We start from the raw sequence: 17,102 nt of genomic DNA, 5'->3' as shown, positions 1-17,102 counted from the left end.
CTGTGTTTTGGGAGAAAATTTTAATGTCATGAAGCAGAAAAATATAGTAATGCTAAACATATATTTATTATTTACCCACACATATTCAATAGAGAAAATGTATTTATTTATTTTTGTACTAAGAAAGAGTAGGGACTCATGTCTATAATTTCCTTCTTTTGAAAATATTAAGAAAGTCATAGTCCCCAATTGACAAGACGCACCTACATGAAAAGGAGTTATAATTTCATATCTATTATTTTCATGTAATCCTTTTTAGAAAACAATAACAAATAATTATACTTTGAAAATAAACAGTACAATTTACCTCTGAACAAGCCTAAAGTATAATTGCTAGACCTTATCTAAACACAGTATGCTCTCACCACAGCTGCTCCTGTGTCCCAGTTTTATGTAACCCTAGTGTGAGGCAAATCAGTTATCATTTGAATGTAGTAGAAAGTAGTGACATCACTTTGTTTACATGCTGTATTGCTACCACAACTACAACGGGCTAACCCACAAACGCCATAACCTTATAAGATCTTATTGTGATTTGTCAGCTCAAACAAATATCCCTGTTTCCTGTAAAAAGTAGGAGCTCTCTCACTATCTTCCCATCTAAGTTAGACTAAGAAGGGAGAAACTGCACCACAAAAGGCTCTAAATGATGACGTACTTTCTGGACTGCAGCCGAAACACATGGTTTGCTGGCCTCCATTAAACAAAGTGTTCATTTACCAATTTTAATGTCCACCTCAACATTTATTTTGAAATTAATGTGCTCATAATAAGGGATTAACAAACATATGCAAAGTTTTTTTCTTAAAGTTAAACAACATATGTAATTTAATACAAATGTAATCATTATTAGAAATGTTGTCTGTGTTTTTCCATCAAAAATTCATTTATAGAGGAAGAAAAGTTAGATCATCACAATAATATCACCACAGATCCAGAGGAGGGAACTTCAAATGGATGTAGAAAACCTTCACATTCAGGGAAAATAGACCAGTAGACCTTTTGTGCAGAAGAAGATACAGAAACTGCAAAATAATTTACAGGTCAAGAAGGTTTAGATAAAAAACAGTTATCACAGCATAATTTTAGATGGAAAAACACATACACAATTGAAATGTTAATATAAATATGCAATGACATGGAGAACAGAAGATGAGATCTACGTGTTAAGCATTGTGCCTCAGCCAAGCAAGTGAGATGCAATGTTAATCAAAAGAACTATTCAATACACAGGTATGATAAAACGTATGTACATTCATAAATAAGAAAAAATCAAAATAAAAGTGAAGATTAAGGGTGAGATTTTCAACACTGCCTAAGGGACTTGTGATCTTAAGTCACTTAGGCACTTTTATAAATCTCAAACTTAGTTATTCACAATTACAACATTTCCCAATTGTAGTATGTTTTAAAACTGACCTGAGAGAAAATCCCCCAAATGTACAGTACTTTTTCCATTAGGTCTTAAAAGAACTGATGCCCTCTGCTGTAATAAAACTAAAGTTAGCCTAACTCCACAAAGGAGGATTCTTTGCTCAGTTACCTCCACCTTGTGGTTATAAGTGAGATATTGAGGGTTATGAGTCTGGGTCATTGTTGGTTTTATTTCGTTTTGGTTTGGTTTTGTGTTTTTGCTTCCAACAACTCACATTCCATTAAATTTAAGGAGCGGAGACTAGGTTTACAGACATAAATTCTTTACTAAATAGTTTTAAAATAAACATTTGAGATGTTCTAAGATTTTGCCTAAATGTAAAATGTGAACCTGGTATCTCTTTTTCTATTAGTATTAAGGAAACAACAGGAGCAAACAGAACCTAATACTGTGCCAATGCACTCTTTTTCTAAACAACTAAAAAGAGGTCATAGTAATAATCATTTTCACTTAAAGATACTGAGCTACAAAATTTAGGTTATTCACTCTATTAACAAAACATTTTACCCTTTATTTAGTCTATCGCACAGCAAAAGACTTCATTTAATGTAACTTAAGGTTACTCTGTTCTACTTTAACATTTTTCTCAACCACTGAAAAGCTAGCAAATAAATAACATTCAGTTAAGAGCAACAACCACATTTTGTTTCTCTACCAACATCTACATAAAACTCATCAACTCTTACCTAATAGGCAGGTCTTCATAAACTACTACGCAACCTTAAATCTGATATGCATACAAGGACATATGTTAAAAGTATTTTCTTTTTAAGATTTTGTTGAATAGATTTCATAGGTGGGAAAAGAACAACTTCTAATGTACCTGTTCTTCTTGTAGGTGTATCAAAGTTAAGACTGCATGGTAGTTTTTAAAGCTTTGGCTGTCAACCATGTGTTGTGTAAAAAGGACAGTAATAGATAAAATTGTTAAGTTTTATATTGGTGTAAGTAGAGAAACAAGTGTGGCTGTTGACCTTAACATTGTATTTGCTAGCTTTTCAGCAAAATGTTATTAGAGTAGAACTGAGCAACCATAACTAACTTTAAATGAAAACTTTTATTTGTTAATTTCCCTAGATTTTAAAAAAATGTGCAAATTGGAAATCAAAAATAAAAATAAAATAATACAGAGCTTTACAAAGAATAATACCAATATAGTGAAGCACACAGAAGCTGCAGGGAATGCTTGACTATGGAGAAATGTCAACATTAAAATGCAGAGCTTGCAGCTTGGTGACTCTTGCTGTCGTGTGAAAAAATTGGAAAACTACCTAGCAAAGAATGTAATAATTAGTGTATGTGATGCTTTTTCAATTGGCTTTGCTGAAGTACATGTCGAGTAAATAGGGAAACTGGAATTTGTCTACTTTTCTACTGTGTACAGACATAGATTATCTGTTTAGGCAATATCACTGTCATATTGTTAATGCAGTGCTTTCAAACTGGCAAAGCTCAAATCAGTTATGAAAATTAAAACGTATTTTCTCCGAAATTCCAAAATGGAAAAATATAAGAGTGGTGATCTACAATAATCCTTCCCAGAAACTTAGTGTAGAATCTCCGTATGCACTCTTTGCAAAAGGGTTCCAAAAAAGCATGACACTAGGGACCCAATTTAAAAAACATTTATTTTTATCTCAAATATTTTGAAGTACCTTCATTCCCCCACAAATTCCTACCATACAAGAATTTTAAAAGCTTTCTTCTTTCTTACACTGTATTTTGTTGATTTCTTCCCCTTCCCCCACCTCCCAGAGGTGAAATATTTAGCAGATACTCCAATTCTTTTGCCCAGTTAAGGTTGTGTCAGAGAATTGTGGTTAAGTGTGGCTTCGCTACCATTCCTCCATAAAATTGTAAAACTACCCATAAACTTCACACCCTCTCATAGACAGTTCCCTGCAGGCGAGGATATGCCTGGTCCTTACATGGCTACATAGTGGAGATGGGGAATAAACATCTTCCTCTTTGTGCTGCCCACCTAAGGTAGTGGTCCCCAAACTGTGGGGTGCGACCCACAGGGAGGCACAGAGGAACGTTCGGGCAGGGAGGTGCATAGTGGGGCCCAGGCCAGCCCCAATGGGAGTGTCACCCAACCACAGCTCTGCCCCCAGCCACAGTTCCACCCCATCCCCTACTCTGTCCTCAGCCCAGCTCTGACCCCAGATGCAGCCCCACTCCACGCCCAGCCCAGCTCTGGCCCCAGTCACAGCCCAGCTCCAGCCCCCTCCTCCAACATCCCCCATTCTGCCCCCGGTTCCATTTGCAGCCCAAGTTTTAGCACCACACGAGTAAGTACAGTGCCAGTATGACCGCAACAACATGAGTGTTATTTCACGGAGTGGCTGCTCTCACTCAAGGTACGAGAACTCAAGAGAAGTAACTTGAGTGTAGAGAACTTGAGATAACCGTAGTGAAGAAATACCCTGATCCAAACTGGCTTCTGTACATAGGAGAACCAACCCATCCTTGAACCAGCTCCCAAACATTTATGTAATTAATGGCCAGGGCCCACACATTCCCAACAGTCAGAAGGCTCGGGGATGGAAGAGGAGAGAGGAAAAGCTCCTTCCCTTCCAGGATTCAGGGGGGGAGTCACGTGGTTTCAGGTATATCAGACACCTGCAAGTCATAGGCTGATATGCAAGATGGCGCCCCTGGGCAGATAGCTCCCCAGCATCCATCTTCCCCTTCCCAGCAGTTCAGAGTGGGGTGAGGCTGAGTTTCTCATTAGGGCACTGCCTGTGAATTTTACTGGTGAGGGCTCTGCCATCTTTCATACTGGTCACTGGTAAACATTTCTAACGGGTGTCTCTACCCCTTCCACGGACATGGTCCAGCTCCCTCTGCAGTGGCTTCTGGTAGCACTGACACTAGACCGAAGGAGATCTTGCACTCAAGCACAAGGACTCTCACCGTGCCTGGTTCCTGCTGAGGTCCAAAGGGGAGGGAGATGCCTGAAGTGCCCTGTTTCTGCCTATGCCCTGGACACAACCTGGCCCACACAGAGATATATATTTGGTCAGTTATATTAATAAGCTTTTATAGCTGTGTGACACTGTATAAAAAGGAAGGTGACCATTACTATATTACTATTATCACCAGTATTGCACAATCACAATAAATTTGTACAAAGTATGTCTTGTAAGGTATCATTGGAAAAGTTATAATCTGCTAAGTATTATTATCCTGTTCAAATGTGTATACCACCATTGTGTATGAAGTTATGAAATTGTTCTGTGTGCTTGTTACTAAACAGGTTTCAGAGTAACAGCCGTGTTAGTCTGTATTCGCAAAAAGAAAAGGAGTACTTGTGGCACCTTAGAGACTAACCAATTTATTTGAGCATAAGCTTTCATGAGCTACAGCGGATGTACACTTCATGTCCTCGGCCCAGCTCTGACACCAGATGCAGCCTCACTCCACTCCCAGCCCAGCTCTGGCCCCAGTTGCAGCCCAGATCCAGCCCCTCCTCCACCTCTAGCCCCACCTCCTCAAATAAATTGGTTAGTCTCTAAGGTGCCACAAGTACTCCTTTTCTTGTTAATAAACATGTTGTGTTACTGGATAACACCCACCCGAACCATTTACATCAAGACTAGCCAGCCACATGTTGCTGGGCCATTAAGGAGAATCAACTGTTCCCGTGGGCTCCTCCCAAGGATGTCTCAGAGAGCATATGGACAATGGAGGGCCAGTGACTCAACAGGAGTCTGGCCAGTGACTCAGCAGTAGAACATGTGATCAAGACTCCATGGTTTGAGCCAGTATTTTTTCCATGCACATAAACTGGGGGTATAACTTGGAGACTGACACATCTCCTTGCCTCTTTCCTGCTCATCTCTGGACTGCGATTTCTAAAAAAGGGAGCTTTGAACAATGGACTGAGGACCCCAATATTTAGGATGAACCAGAGAGCCTTATTACAAGCTATCAGATTTAACATCACTGTTATTAGCCTGATCTAAAGATTCTGAAATCAACTGTAATTTATAATTCAGCTTAACCATTTAATAACTCTCCTCTCTCTTTTTATATTAATAAACTGTTAGTTTTTAGTTTGATAGAGGATTGGCTACCAGCATGGCTTTTGGGTAAGATCTGAAGTATACTCTGGCCTGGGATGAGTGCCTGTTCTCTGGAACTGAAGAACCCAATATAGGTGTGATTTCTGGTTTTAATAATCCTTTATCACTGAAGTCTGGTTTGTTTGGGTGATACATGAGGAGCTAGAGGGCCTGAGAGGGATTGTCTGTGGTTTCACAATAACTAGTACAATATTTTTGAAGCACACATTTGTTACTGGCTTGGTGAAATCTTATGATAGAGTAAACCTCCCATATGGGGTACACGCCCTGTATTTTGGCAGTCTGACCTGAGATTGGCATTCTTCGCTGTGTCCCATACCAAGCAGCGAGACAAGCTGATGTACTCAGTATAGAATTCAGATATTTTCTATTGCTTAGTTTTATTACAGACACAACTTGTAACTGATCTGGGCCCCTGTGAAGTCAATGAAATTTTGTTACTGACTGCACTGGAAGCAATTCTAGCCCATGGCAAATATCTTACTGATAGATTAGGTCTATTCTGATGATATTCAGTTTACAGAGGCAAAACATTTCTGTTATACGTTATCGAATATCTGACTGCATATAATGAATCATGTTCCATATATTGCAATTATATATGTATAATGGAGACACTTGCCATAACTCTATAGCTAAGGTTGCATTCTGAAATCGATTTAAAATGTGGCGTCAATTTCTGGATTGGTTTGTTTCACAGGTAGCTGGTCTTCCTTCCAGTGTGACATTTCCACAGTGTTGTTATCTTTTATGCCCTTTGATTTTTCTACGTAAACTTTGTTTCGTTTTGTGTAATACATTTTTAAAAGAGTGTTTGAAGTTGAGCTCCTGCAGGGTTTCTAACCTTTTGTTATCAATGTGTATTTATAAAAACAAGATTATGTATCAACACAACAACAGGTGAAGAGGTGACTCTTGCATAGATCTACTACAGTAGGTAGGTTTTGAAAATAAATATCTAGGATTAAATGTGATTTTTTTGCCTGTTTGTAAGTTTACCTGTTTGCAGAATTGGTGCATCAAATCTTCAGGGGAATTCACCCTCTTTCAAAAATGGCTGCCACATCCCATTATTCTTAGAGGCCCTGAGGCCACAGTCTGCCTTCAATTAATGAGGATACTCTTTCCCAATAGCCTGTGTAAGCGGAAGGCTTTTTATAGCATGGGCTATTTTTGCAGAGGGCAACGTTAACTTTAATCTTTTCTATACTAGAAAAATTCACCATCTTAACTAGATTGACTTTTAAACCAAGGTATACAGTTAAAACTGGTGTAAATCCCTAACGGAGACACACTGAACTGGTTTAACCCTTACTTACATATACTAAGTCAATAAAGGGATACAAGCAAGAGTTAAACCCATTTAGATAATCAACATTAGGAATTCACATCAGTTTAGCTAGGGCATAAAAAAAAAAATGATATCTAACCACTAGAATTAAGGCTCAGCTTGACATATGAGGTCCCAATCCTAAAATCGGATAGCTGCATCCTAGCAGCACCCACTGAAACCAGCCCACATACGTCTGCTTGCAGAATCAGAACTTAAAAGAACTGCTCCAGTGTTTGTATATCAAACATTGTAGTTAAAAAAATAGGTATGTAAAACTGAAATTCACATTAACAAATTAGACAATTTTAAAAAGCCATACACCTATCAAAAAATGCTTCACCTATTTTTGTTACATATGACATCTTCGATTACTATAATTTAAACCAATAAAAGAAAAAAAATCCCTATTTTCCCCAATATTTTACTTTGTGCATTTAACAACAATCATGTAGAGTTCCATGCTATGCTAATACAAATAATAAATAATCACACTAACAGCCAGTTTCCTGCAACTGTCAGTTCACCCTTTGTTTGCCTGGATCTATTACACAACAACATGGTAGAGAAAAATATTTTACCACATTCACCTATTTAACAATAATTGGCAGGGTACTCAATCGCAGTATATAAAACTACTTGTACTTTTATTTTTATTTTTAAATTGGTTAGATTTCATGTTGATAGAATCCCTTTAAAAAGATACCCATGCAAGCTTCAACTTTTTTTTCCACAGGCATGAAAAGCTCTTACTTTATTACATGTTGGTAGTAGGGTGAACTTGGCCAAGGAGAAACTGACTCTCTGATCTCAGAAGGAAAAACACGTGACTTGAAAGCGGATTTGATTATTCCATTATGAATTTTAATATGATTTTCTCTTACATTAATCTTGTTTTGTTTACTGGTCAAATGAACAGGATCCAGAATTTGCTAAAAGAAAGAAAATCTAAACCTCACATTCTTCCTAAGAACAGAAACCCTGCACCTGTGGTCCAGTGACACACTGACGGTAGGCGGGGGGAAGGGGCCTGCACTTGGGCCCAGGAACACACTGCCAGGGGCAGTGGGGGCTACATGTGGGCGCAGTGACACACCGACAGTGGGGGAAGCTGTGCACCTGGAGACCAGTGACACACAGAAAGCAGGGGGAAAGGGGGAAAGAGGACAGCCCTGCACCTGGGGCCCAGTGACATACCCAAGACAGATGGGGCGGGGGGAGCCCTGCACCTGGGGCCAGGTGTTACCTGTCAGCTCCGCATTCTTGGGGAACCAGAGCATAGTATCGAACCTGTCTGACTCACGAAGGACACCCTCCCAGCCTCTACTTGAACCAAAGCCGATCAGAAGAAAGACTTACAAAAAGCAATGAAAGGGCAGTGGGAGACACACCTAAACACACACACACCTGCGCTCCAACAGGGGTTACAGAATTAAGGACACTCCCCTAGCCTCATTTGCATCAAAGATGGGACAGGGAGGCATCCCCATTAGCAGACAGAATAGAGAACAGAGATTCCAAGGCAAGAACAGCACTGAAGTCTGGGACCAGAAAAGCAGGAAAGCACTACATGATGGGGGATCTCTGCTCCAGATGTTAATAACCCCACGCCTGCACATACCCAGCTCAGTAGCTGTCAGACCAATTCTAGTAATAAATCCTTTATTGGTATCCAAATTACTGAAGCTGCCTAATTGCATTATGAGCTCCCTTGAAGGTACACCACCCATAGCCAGGAATGAACAGTTCCTATTGTCTAGTCTGAACAAAACACCTTTGGTATACTCCCTTGGGCCATCAGTTTACCCATAAACAAATCTAGTGTTCTCCCTTGAACCACTGTTGTTTCTCTAGGAAAACCCCCTACCCATGCTCAAGTAAGTGTTCTGATGGCCGGATCCAACATCTGCATCAGTTCCACTCAGACTTCATCTTCTCCTGACTGATCATGCTGGGGGCTCTGCCTGTCTCCAGCACTCTGGACCCTCAGTTACCACAACAACCACCACCTGGGACACCCCAATTGATTCAAGCTTCATGGAGTGGTGAGAACCCAGCTCTCGCTTTCTCTAGGCATAGCCTTCTGTGGCAAGTTTAGTTTTCTAAACCTGACTTTCCTAGTCAAATGTAAGTTTGATTTAATATTATAACTGTTTTGTTTGTTTGGCTCCCCTGCAGCACCCAAATATCCTGTGGGATTTGCACATCAAGTGGGTTACTACCAAAACAATTGTAAGGTGAAAGTGGGGAAAAGGGCTGAACCTGGGACATATGAGGGTGGCAGATTGAAAGTGCTGCTCGACCCAGTCCAGCGACATACAAGGGGTCAGCTTGGGAGTGCTGATTAACCCGTTCCCCTCAGACATGCTCTGTTAATGCATGTGTGTGTGTTCATCTGATTCTGAGGCTGGAGGAACCCAGCCCTGGGGAAATTAGATCCTGCAGGATAGCTCCATTGGGAGGGAAGTTGCCAAAGGGAGAAGCAGAGCTCCATAGGAGAACACAAATGACACAGGCAGTACATTGATAGAATTACAGAACTTCCCGCCCCCAAAAGAGTGACCCTAACAAATGAACATACCCCAAAGTAAGGGCAAAACTGGTAACACCAGTGACACACCAACAGCGGGGGTGGGGGGGTGGGAGAAGGAGCCCTGCACCTGCAAACCCTGGTCAGCTGCAGGCTAGCACATGACACGTATCAAGCCGGGGTCACCCTCCCCTGAAGCCCCCCCCCCAAGCTCCACTTCCCCGCTAAAACAGGGTTCACACGCGCCCGCGCTCATCTAAGCAGGGCTTTTCACTCCTGTTGCACTAAATCGTGCTGAGCCCGCAGCAGCGAAGCCCGTCATGCCCCTGCGAACGCGCCAAGCGCCAGCTGCCAGGCCCGCCCCACGCACCGTAGGGGGCGCTGCGTGAGCGCTCCCTCGAGGACTCCCTGCGGCGCACGCACTGGGTAGCGCTACGACTTAGGCCCCGCCCCTCGCTCCGCGTCAGGTGACAACCACTCGCCACTAGCGCCTTCGCCCCTTGTCACGTGATACAGCGCGGCTTCCTCTGCCCCCGCCGTTTAGATCCCTCCGCTTCGTACCGCCCCCTCTTTGCGTTCTCACCTGCCACGGGCCGGCGCCCAAGGCGCTGGTGAGGCCGCTCGGCCGCTTCTCCGGCTCCGGGGGCGAGTCGCAGGTTCCATGGCTGCTGCCCCGCCTGGCCGCACCCAGCAGCTGCCCGGTCCGGCTCCACGAGGCGGCGCGGCTCCAGCTCCGCGTCGCCATTGCGCGTCCGTCGGAGGGGCGGGGCGTGACCTCTGACCCTTCCTGCGCTCGGTCACGCACAGGCGGCGGACTCGCGGGCAACCATAGAGTAGCACGGGGGTATCCGAGAGCGCCGCCTCGCGCGCATGAACTTCGCCGCCATCTTGGTCGGCTCCGGGAGTCGGCGTTCGCCTAAGGGCGGGGGGGGCTTCTGGGGAAGAGAGAAAAGGCGCTGGAGAGGGAACAGCACCTGCTGCTTGGGGCCCACCTCTCCTGAGGGCGGGGGCGGGAAGTTCCCCACCGTCACGTGTCCCGCCCGGGGACAGGGGACAGGAGGCGGGGGCTCCAGCCCGAGGAGCCTGGCTGAAGGGCCCCCCCTTCGCGGGGAGCCCTGTTCGTGCGGAAACGGCCGGTCAGCGTCAGCCTCGCGGGCGCTGTGAGGGCTTCGCTGCCAGGAGCGGCCCGGGGTGGGGGTGGGGCGAAGTGAGAGACTCGCTGCCCCTCGCTCGGGGCGAAGGCCCAGGGCCAGGCCGTCCCCGCAGCCGCGGGGGCCGCTCAGACCGCCGCCAGGCTGGGCTGTCACACCCAGGGCCCCGTTACTGTCTCCGCACAAGGCACCTGCTTCCCTGCAAGTCTCCCTCGCGACTGAGGGACAGGCTGAATCTGCCAACAGGCCTGGCAGGCTGGGAACCAGCTGGCAGCGGCTGACAATTGAATCACTGTCAGGACGGCTGCTCACGCCCTTGGGTTTTGGCGAAGAGACTATCTGTACCGCAGTTGGGAAGGAAAGAATAGGCCCGGGCTCGATCAATAGACTTACTTAGGCTAGTGGGCTCCAGGGCACAAGCCACAACTTCAAACTGCTGTCAGAACAGATATTTTTCAGAGCAGGAGCCTGCCTCTGTCAGCTGGGCCTAGGAGGTTTGTTCCTGCTCCCTCTAAAACTGTAGAGAGAGTCCTAAACGACTAGCTGCCACAATAGTACAGTTCAGAGGCTTTGTCAGTGAAGGACCTCCTCAAGTGTGTCAAGGCCTAGACAGCACTGACAAGCCTTCCTGTTTAATTTTTTGACACATTGGCTGTGAAATCCTAGCCTGTGAACCATCAGGGAGACTTGGCCTGCACAAAGAAGGAAGAGATCCCCCTACTCTAAAGCTAAGTTAGACACAAAATGCAAGCTGAAGGCTCAGTCTAGCAGCAGGTGAGTTTAAGAGAAGTCAAGATATCTATGAGAAACAGGAAAAGGACTTTAATAAGTAAATCTTGAGGTGAATGAGTTATGACTACTAGAACTACAAACTAGCTAATCACATGCCCATTTATCACCAGAAGTATGCAATCAGGCAGCAGCAGAGACACCCCCCTCCAAAAAAAATATAATACAGTACTCTTAAATGTAAACTAAAAAAAAACGCAGTATTTTTCTTCTGCATAGTAAAGTTTCAGAGGTGTATTAAGTCAATGTTCAATTGTAAATTTTTGAAAGAATAACCATAATGTTTTGTTTAGATTTAAACATTTCAGCATTGACCTTCATTCCCTGGGTATTTGTAACTCTAAGGTTCTATTGTAATGGGAGTTAGAAAGGAATCAGAAGAGCAGTTTCAGTAAGGAGACATACATAGGGAAGCTTAGGCCAGGAAACATAGGTGCATTCTAGGTACTGATTATCTGTGAAAATGAATCTTGTATAAAAATTAAGTATTTGTAAAATAGCTGTTTTACAAACTCCATCTTTTCAAACAAACTAATAGAGATAGTGTCTAGGGCTAAATACCTAGAAGAGACCAGACTGAGTATCTCTATACCAGTTGTCTGGCTTCTGTAAAGAAAGTAAAGATTGTTATAACTAAGAAAGTTAGATAGCATTATGACAGTAAAGGTATCTAAAAATCCATGACAAAGTAAAAGCAGCAGTTTAGTACAAAGGTCACTGGACTGGACAGTAAGCATATTGTATTTGATAAGTCTCATTTAGAGACTGGAAAGTGAAAGGAGACACAGGAAATGGGTAAATTTAGTAATAAAGAAGGAAGCAGGTAGTGAAAGTTTAAGAACTGAGTAATGAGTAGCAGTACAGGTAGAATAGGTATAGAGATATCAAGTTAGGAGATCAGCTACTAAATCTAGCAGACAATTACAAACCATTGCATTTATCTTTAGCACAAAGGTCCAGCTTTGCAGATAGGTCCCATTTCCAACAGAAGGTGCCCTGGATACCAAGTGGGCATAAAAACTTCTCTCAAAAGCAGGGAGTAACTATTAATTGGCTTAGGATCTTGACTAGGTTGTGGTTCTAGAAAATTAGATGCCCAGGATGGCTTCAGCCATTTCAAGTCAAGGCTCTGGGAGGAGAAGTCTCAGTTGACAGGATTCAGGTACTGAAGACATCTTCGATGGAGCTGCTAATCGCATTTCACACTAGTGGGAAAACATTCCCTAGATGTGTCAACTGAAACTGCTCCTCTGATTTCTTTCCAATGTTTTAAGTGGAATTTTACTGCCCAAGGGCTAGTCTACGCTGGCACCGTGCCAGCGCTTTAACGTGGCTTGTGTGGTCGTGGCAGAGCACTGGGAGAGAGCACTCCCAGGGCTCTTAAGAAAAAAAACCAAAACACAGACCTCCATAAGGGGGAGAGCTCCCAGCACTGGTGCACTGTCTATACTGGTGCTTTACAGCACTGAAACTTGCTGTGCTCATGCGGGTTTCACCCCTCTGAGCAAGAAAGTTGCAGTGCTGTAAATTGCCAGTGTAGACAAGCCCTAAGGATTCCAAGGTGTATCCGTTCATCTTATCCTACACTGCTAGCTCAGTTTACATTTGGGCAGGATTCAGGTGTTTCATCACATCACCGAAAAGAGGATTAGGCATATGAATATTTCGTATGTGAATTCAGTCCTTTCAAATTGATTTTAAAAAAAGCTTAGGCCTATAGGTAGCTATGACTTTTCCAAAGAGGAGTTTTCATAATGTCTGCATTTACAGCTGTGCTGTTAATGAGAATGGCAATGCTCATGTATAAGATTTTATTAAGCTGCTCACATGTAACTGAGCATATTCACTAGCAGTGAAGTGCTATCAAAGCGCTTGTCAGAAATGCAGTACAATGGTGTCTAAAGAAAATTGTGTAGCAGTTTTGGAATTTGACATGCATAAGACAGATCTTTTGCAGTTAGTTTTTTTAATTGCTTCCAGTTCATTCCAAGCTCAGTGATGAGACATTTGGCATAAGTTACAATTTGATAATGACCAACATGTGCCAGACATGTACATAATACAAGCAACTTCTAAAGTACATAAAGTGGATATAGTCAATATGTAAAGCAACATAGCCCTCTCACAAGGTCTGCTGTAGGCTTTGAAATGGGTAAAGTTTCAAGAGTGGATCTCAATGGTTAAGCAGGAGTGGAGTCTCCAGTGGTGCAAACAGTATTACTAATTTTCAAGCCTCTAACAAAGAGTAGGACTACAAGAGTCTTGAGAGCATGAAAGAGTTTGAGCATCTAGAAGGTCCTCTACCTCCTAGAGCAATGGTTCTTGCCTGCAAATGCTGTGCAAGTTTATTACAGCATGGTGAAAGGTTTTGAAAAACTTCCCATAATGGTCTTGGAATTATTAATCAGTAATGACTTGTTAGAAATATTTTTTGCAGCCATTCAAGGCCAAGTTCATAAAGCCATATTCCTACATTCTAAGCTATACGAATGTGTTCACATTTCATCTCTACTCCATGTTTTATAGTGTAAGATTCAATATTAATACTAGAATAGAAGTTTTAGAATCAGCACCATTGGAGACCATTATTACAAGACTGCCATTTTATCACAGCAGAATAATTCAGGAGTTAAAGCATCAAGTGAAGAACTCACAATAGTGTACTGGGTAAATAAACTAGCTCAGATACTAGAGCAGCAGCATTAGCCATCTCACTTTCATTTGAAGTACTCTGAGAAACCCACACTTAGGACATTAACTCTAGTCATAGGACCCACAGAGAAGTCAGTAAGTCTGAATGCTAGTTAGGATTATGTCCTTTGCCCCATGTGCACCAAATCCAGTTTAGGACTCCGATTTTGACTACAGTAGATTACTATACACTTGTGGAAACCTGCTATAACTATGTTATTTATCACGTTGAAGCAGAAATCCTTTTTCTGCAGCTTAGAGTAATCTTCCAAGTGTGATGTCCAATTTAGGGAACTGTTGCACTGAAGCCACCAAAGGAGTGAAGTTAGCCTTCAGTTTGGCAGTAAAAGTAGAATGACAATTCTTATAAGTGAAGACAATTGCTAATAATCACAGCATCCAAAAGAAAGTTATTAATCCACATACTATATGTACAGCATAAAGTTTGTCTAAAGTTTTTCAAAACAATATTTTAGAGATTGCCTTTAAAATCAGGGATATATCCTTTAAGTACTTGAAAAGGATTAAAAATGTCCCTTCCCCCCAGAAAGCCAGGCTGATACAATCTACTTTAGTTCCAAAAATATTTTAAACCCATAAACAAGCTATTTTATCAAATTGATATAAAGCTAAGTGCTTAAGTAAAAGCACATCTGGTGGAAACTGACAGTGAAGAACATTACAAATGTGCTTAGAGTTTGCTTGTAGCATCTGGCAGTGGGTAGCAGGACAAAGGCAGGAATCTCACTGGGTCTCCTCCTGTATCTGTTCTGTAATAGTTTCTGTGGCACTAGCATTGGCAGCTGAGTTTAAGACTTCTCCAAAGTCACCTCCAGCAGGCTTGGCTCCTCCAACTTTAGACTAAAATACAGATAGTTTTAGATAAACCCTTCAGAAAGGATAACTGCAAATACAGTTAGATAGCCAGGTATTTTAACAAACAAGTTTTGCAATAAACAATGCCTTAGTGTTAAGATTGGCTCCACAGGATAAATTCCCCCCGAACAGTTTTTCCAGGATCAGATTGCCTCTACAATACTTGTGGTAGAAGCAGCACTCAGTGCCACTTGGTGGAAGAAGCTAGGTGGAGATACTCTGAAGGAAATGTTGCAACCCTCCAATCATTGGCTTAACACATGAGTCTCCCTTGGCCTTTAGTACTGCAAAAATACTCCTGACCAGATTGTTGCAACAGCCTATATTCAGATATGCTCTATGAAGATTGTACAACTTCAAGTTGAGACATCCTACAGAGGTTTTGGAACATTTTGAGTTAAAACAAGATTAGCTTTTGTTATGTACCACCTTGGAGGAGCTCCAAGAAACATTCAGCCTCAAGGACGCTTCCTGAAGCTCTGGCGTTTTGGTGCAGCAATTCCACTGCTACACCCCTTCAGATGGTGTGTAACACACTTACCCCACATCACTCCCACATACCTCTACCACCTCCCTTCTAGGGAGATGCATTCCCAGAGTTCATGGAAGGAGAAGTCCCTAAACTCAGATTGCAACAAGCCATTATACAAGATGCTAAAAGGGGAAAGGAGTTCTTTATGTACTTTTCCAGAACCCCAAATTCCTGTACAAGGAGCAGTCTGGTCCATAATATGAAGGCCTTTATATCAAAAAGTTAGTTGAACAGCCACACAATGTTGATCTCTGCTTATTGAGGCCTCAGCATCAACTTCAGCTTCCTTACCTGAAAGTGAAATCTAAGATCATGTACATTTTACAACAGAATTGCACAGCTATATTCCTTACTTTCTGATGGTAACATGTAAGAGTTTGCATACCCAGTGTAAGCTAGAATACAAAGCTTTTCAGCCCTACAGTTAAAAACAGTATAGATTCTGGATATACAAAGACCAGGTTCTCTATTATGTGTGAAAGGCAGTTTCCTAGACAACCTTTATTGAATGAAGTATCTTAGAACCTCACTGTATTAAAAATGCAGGTTTGTGTTATTGTGGGACTCTAACTTGTCCGGGAAGACATGATTAATGTAAACTTTGAGAAGTTTTACAAGCGTCAAAGAAGACTTTAAAACAATGGGCTAAGACAAGACTGAGCTGTTAATGGAGTAGGTTTCCTAGGAAATATTTGGGAGGAGGGGAATGCAAATATCCACCTCCTGACCTGATCTACTGAAGCTTTGACCTGGGATGGGAATCTTTGTCTACAAATTACCTATTCCCAGGATCAAAGCCCAAATGGCATAAAAGAGCAACTCTATTCATAGTGTACTGGTTCTGCACCAAGCCAGTTATCAACTTGTAACCACTGAAAAACCTCCTGGTGGGGTTTGAAGAGCTGTTCTCTGGCCAGAGTTCTGCTTGGAATTGGGGTGATCTCTAATAAGCCTATTTGCATGTAGGTTTACTATTTTATATATGTTCTCTCACTAATGTTTTTCCCTTAAAAATTGTACTTGCTTAGAAAGCTGTGCGCTAACTTAATTGTGGTCAATTACATTGCTTACCATCAGAGGAGAAAAAAGTAAAAGCAGGCCTGCTTAGCCAATCTGACTTTGCTGGTGAATTTACAACTAAATTGTAAAGCTGTGCAGCGTGGAAATATTTTGGGATCAGGAGGGAGAGAGATGCATGTTTCCGTCCAAAGGTAATGGCAGGGAGTCAGCAAGAGTGACCTTTTTTGGACCATATAGGAGAAATACAGGTGCAACTGCCTTGAACTGAAAACAGCATGATCCAGCCCATTTGTGCCGTTCTGAGCATACAAGCAGACCAGAGAGCAGTCAGTCTTCCCAACTGGGGGTTTTCTGGCATGAAGCCAGTTGGCTAAATCCCTGCATTTCATAGCATTTGTTTACTTGTTTGTCAAGTTACTACATTCAGATTTTCAAAAGTAGCCTAAGAGGCTAGTTGCCCAGCTGCCATTGAATTTTAAGGGAAGAGATTTGAGCACCACATTTTGATTCCTTCGAAAGTCCCAGCTTAAGTCTCCCATTAAACAACTGTTTCCAGAGGCAGCTAGTTAAATTTACCTTTAAGTTTTCAACCTTTTCTTCAAATGACTTGAAAGTAGAAGAATTTCTATGGGGAAAAAAGCCAGTGGTTAGTTTCTTAAA

At 42.4% G+C, this 17,102-nt stretch overlaps 1 protein-coding gene across 4 annotated transcripts in view; it reads right to left on the bottom strand.

Moving 5' to 3' along the window:
• Nucleotides 1-17,102, bottom strand: part of LOC311516632 (tumor protein D52-like) — a 195,208-nt gene that overhangs the window by 121,634 nt on the left and 56,472 nt on the right. For 3 of the 4 annotated variants that reach the window (XM_084620909.1, XM_084620907.1, XM_084620908.1), the window contains 2 exons: nt 17,019-17,067; nt 13,273-14,875 (listed from right to left, as the gene is read on the bottom strand). In XM_084620909.1, the coding sequence (XP_084477035.1) occupies nt 14,759-14,875; nt 17,019-17,067 (166 nt within the window). In that variant the 3' untranslated portion in view covers nt 13,273-14,758. Of the gene's footprint in view, nt 1-13,272; nt 14,876-17,018; nt 17,068-17,102 lie in introns of those variants that run through there. The other variant, XM_084620910.1, reaches the window with a different exon arrangement.

Source organism: Lepidochelys olivacea (genome assembly GCF_965140295.1).
Source record: "Lepidochelys olivacea isolate rLepOli2 genome assembly, chromosome: 2".
Taxonomy (NCBI): Eukaryota; Metazoa; Chordata; order Testudines; family Cheloniidae; genus Lepidochelys; species Lepidochelys olivacea.
The sequence above is the reverse complement of the archived record's forward strand: the minus strand, read 5'-3'. Positions and strand labels throughout refer to the sequence as shown.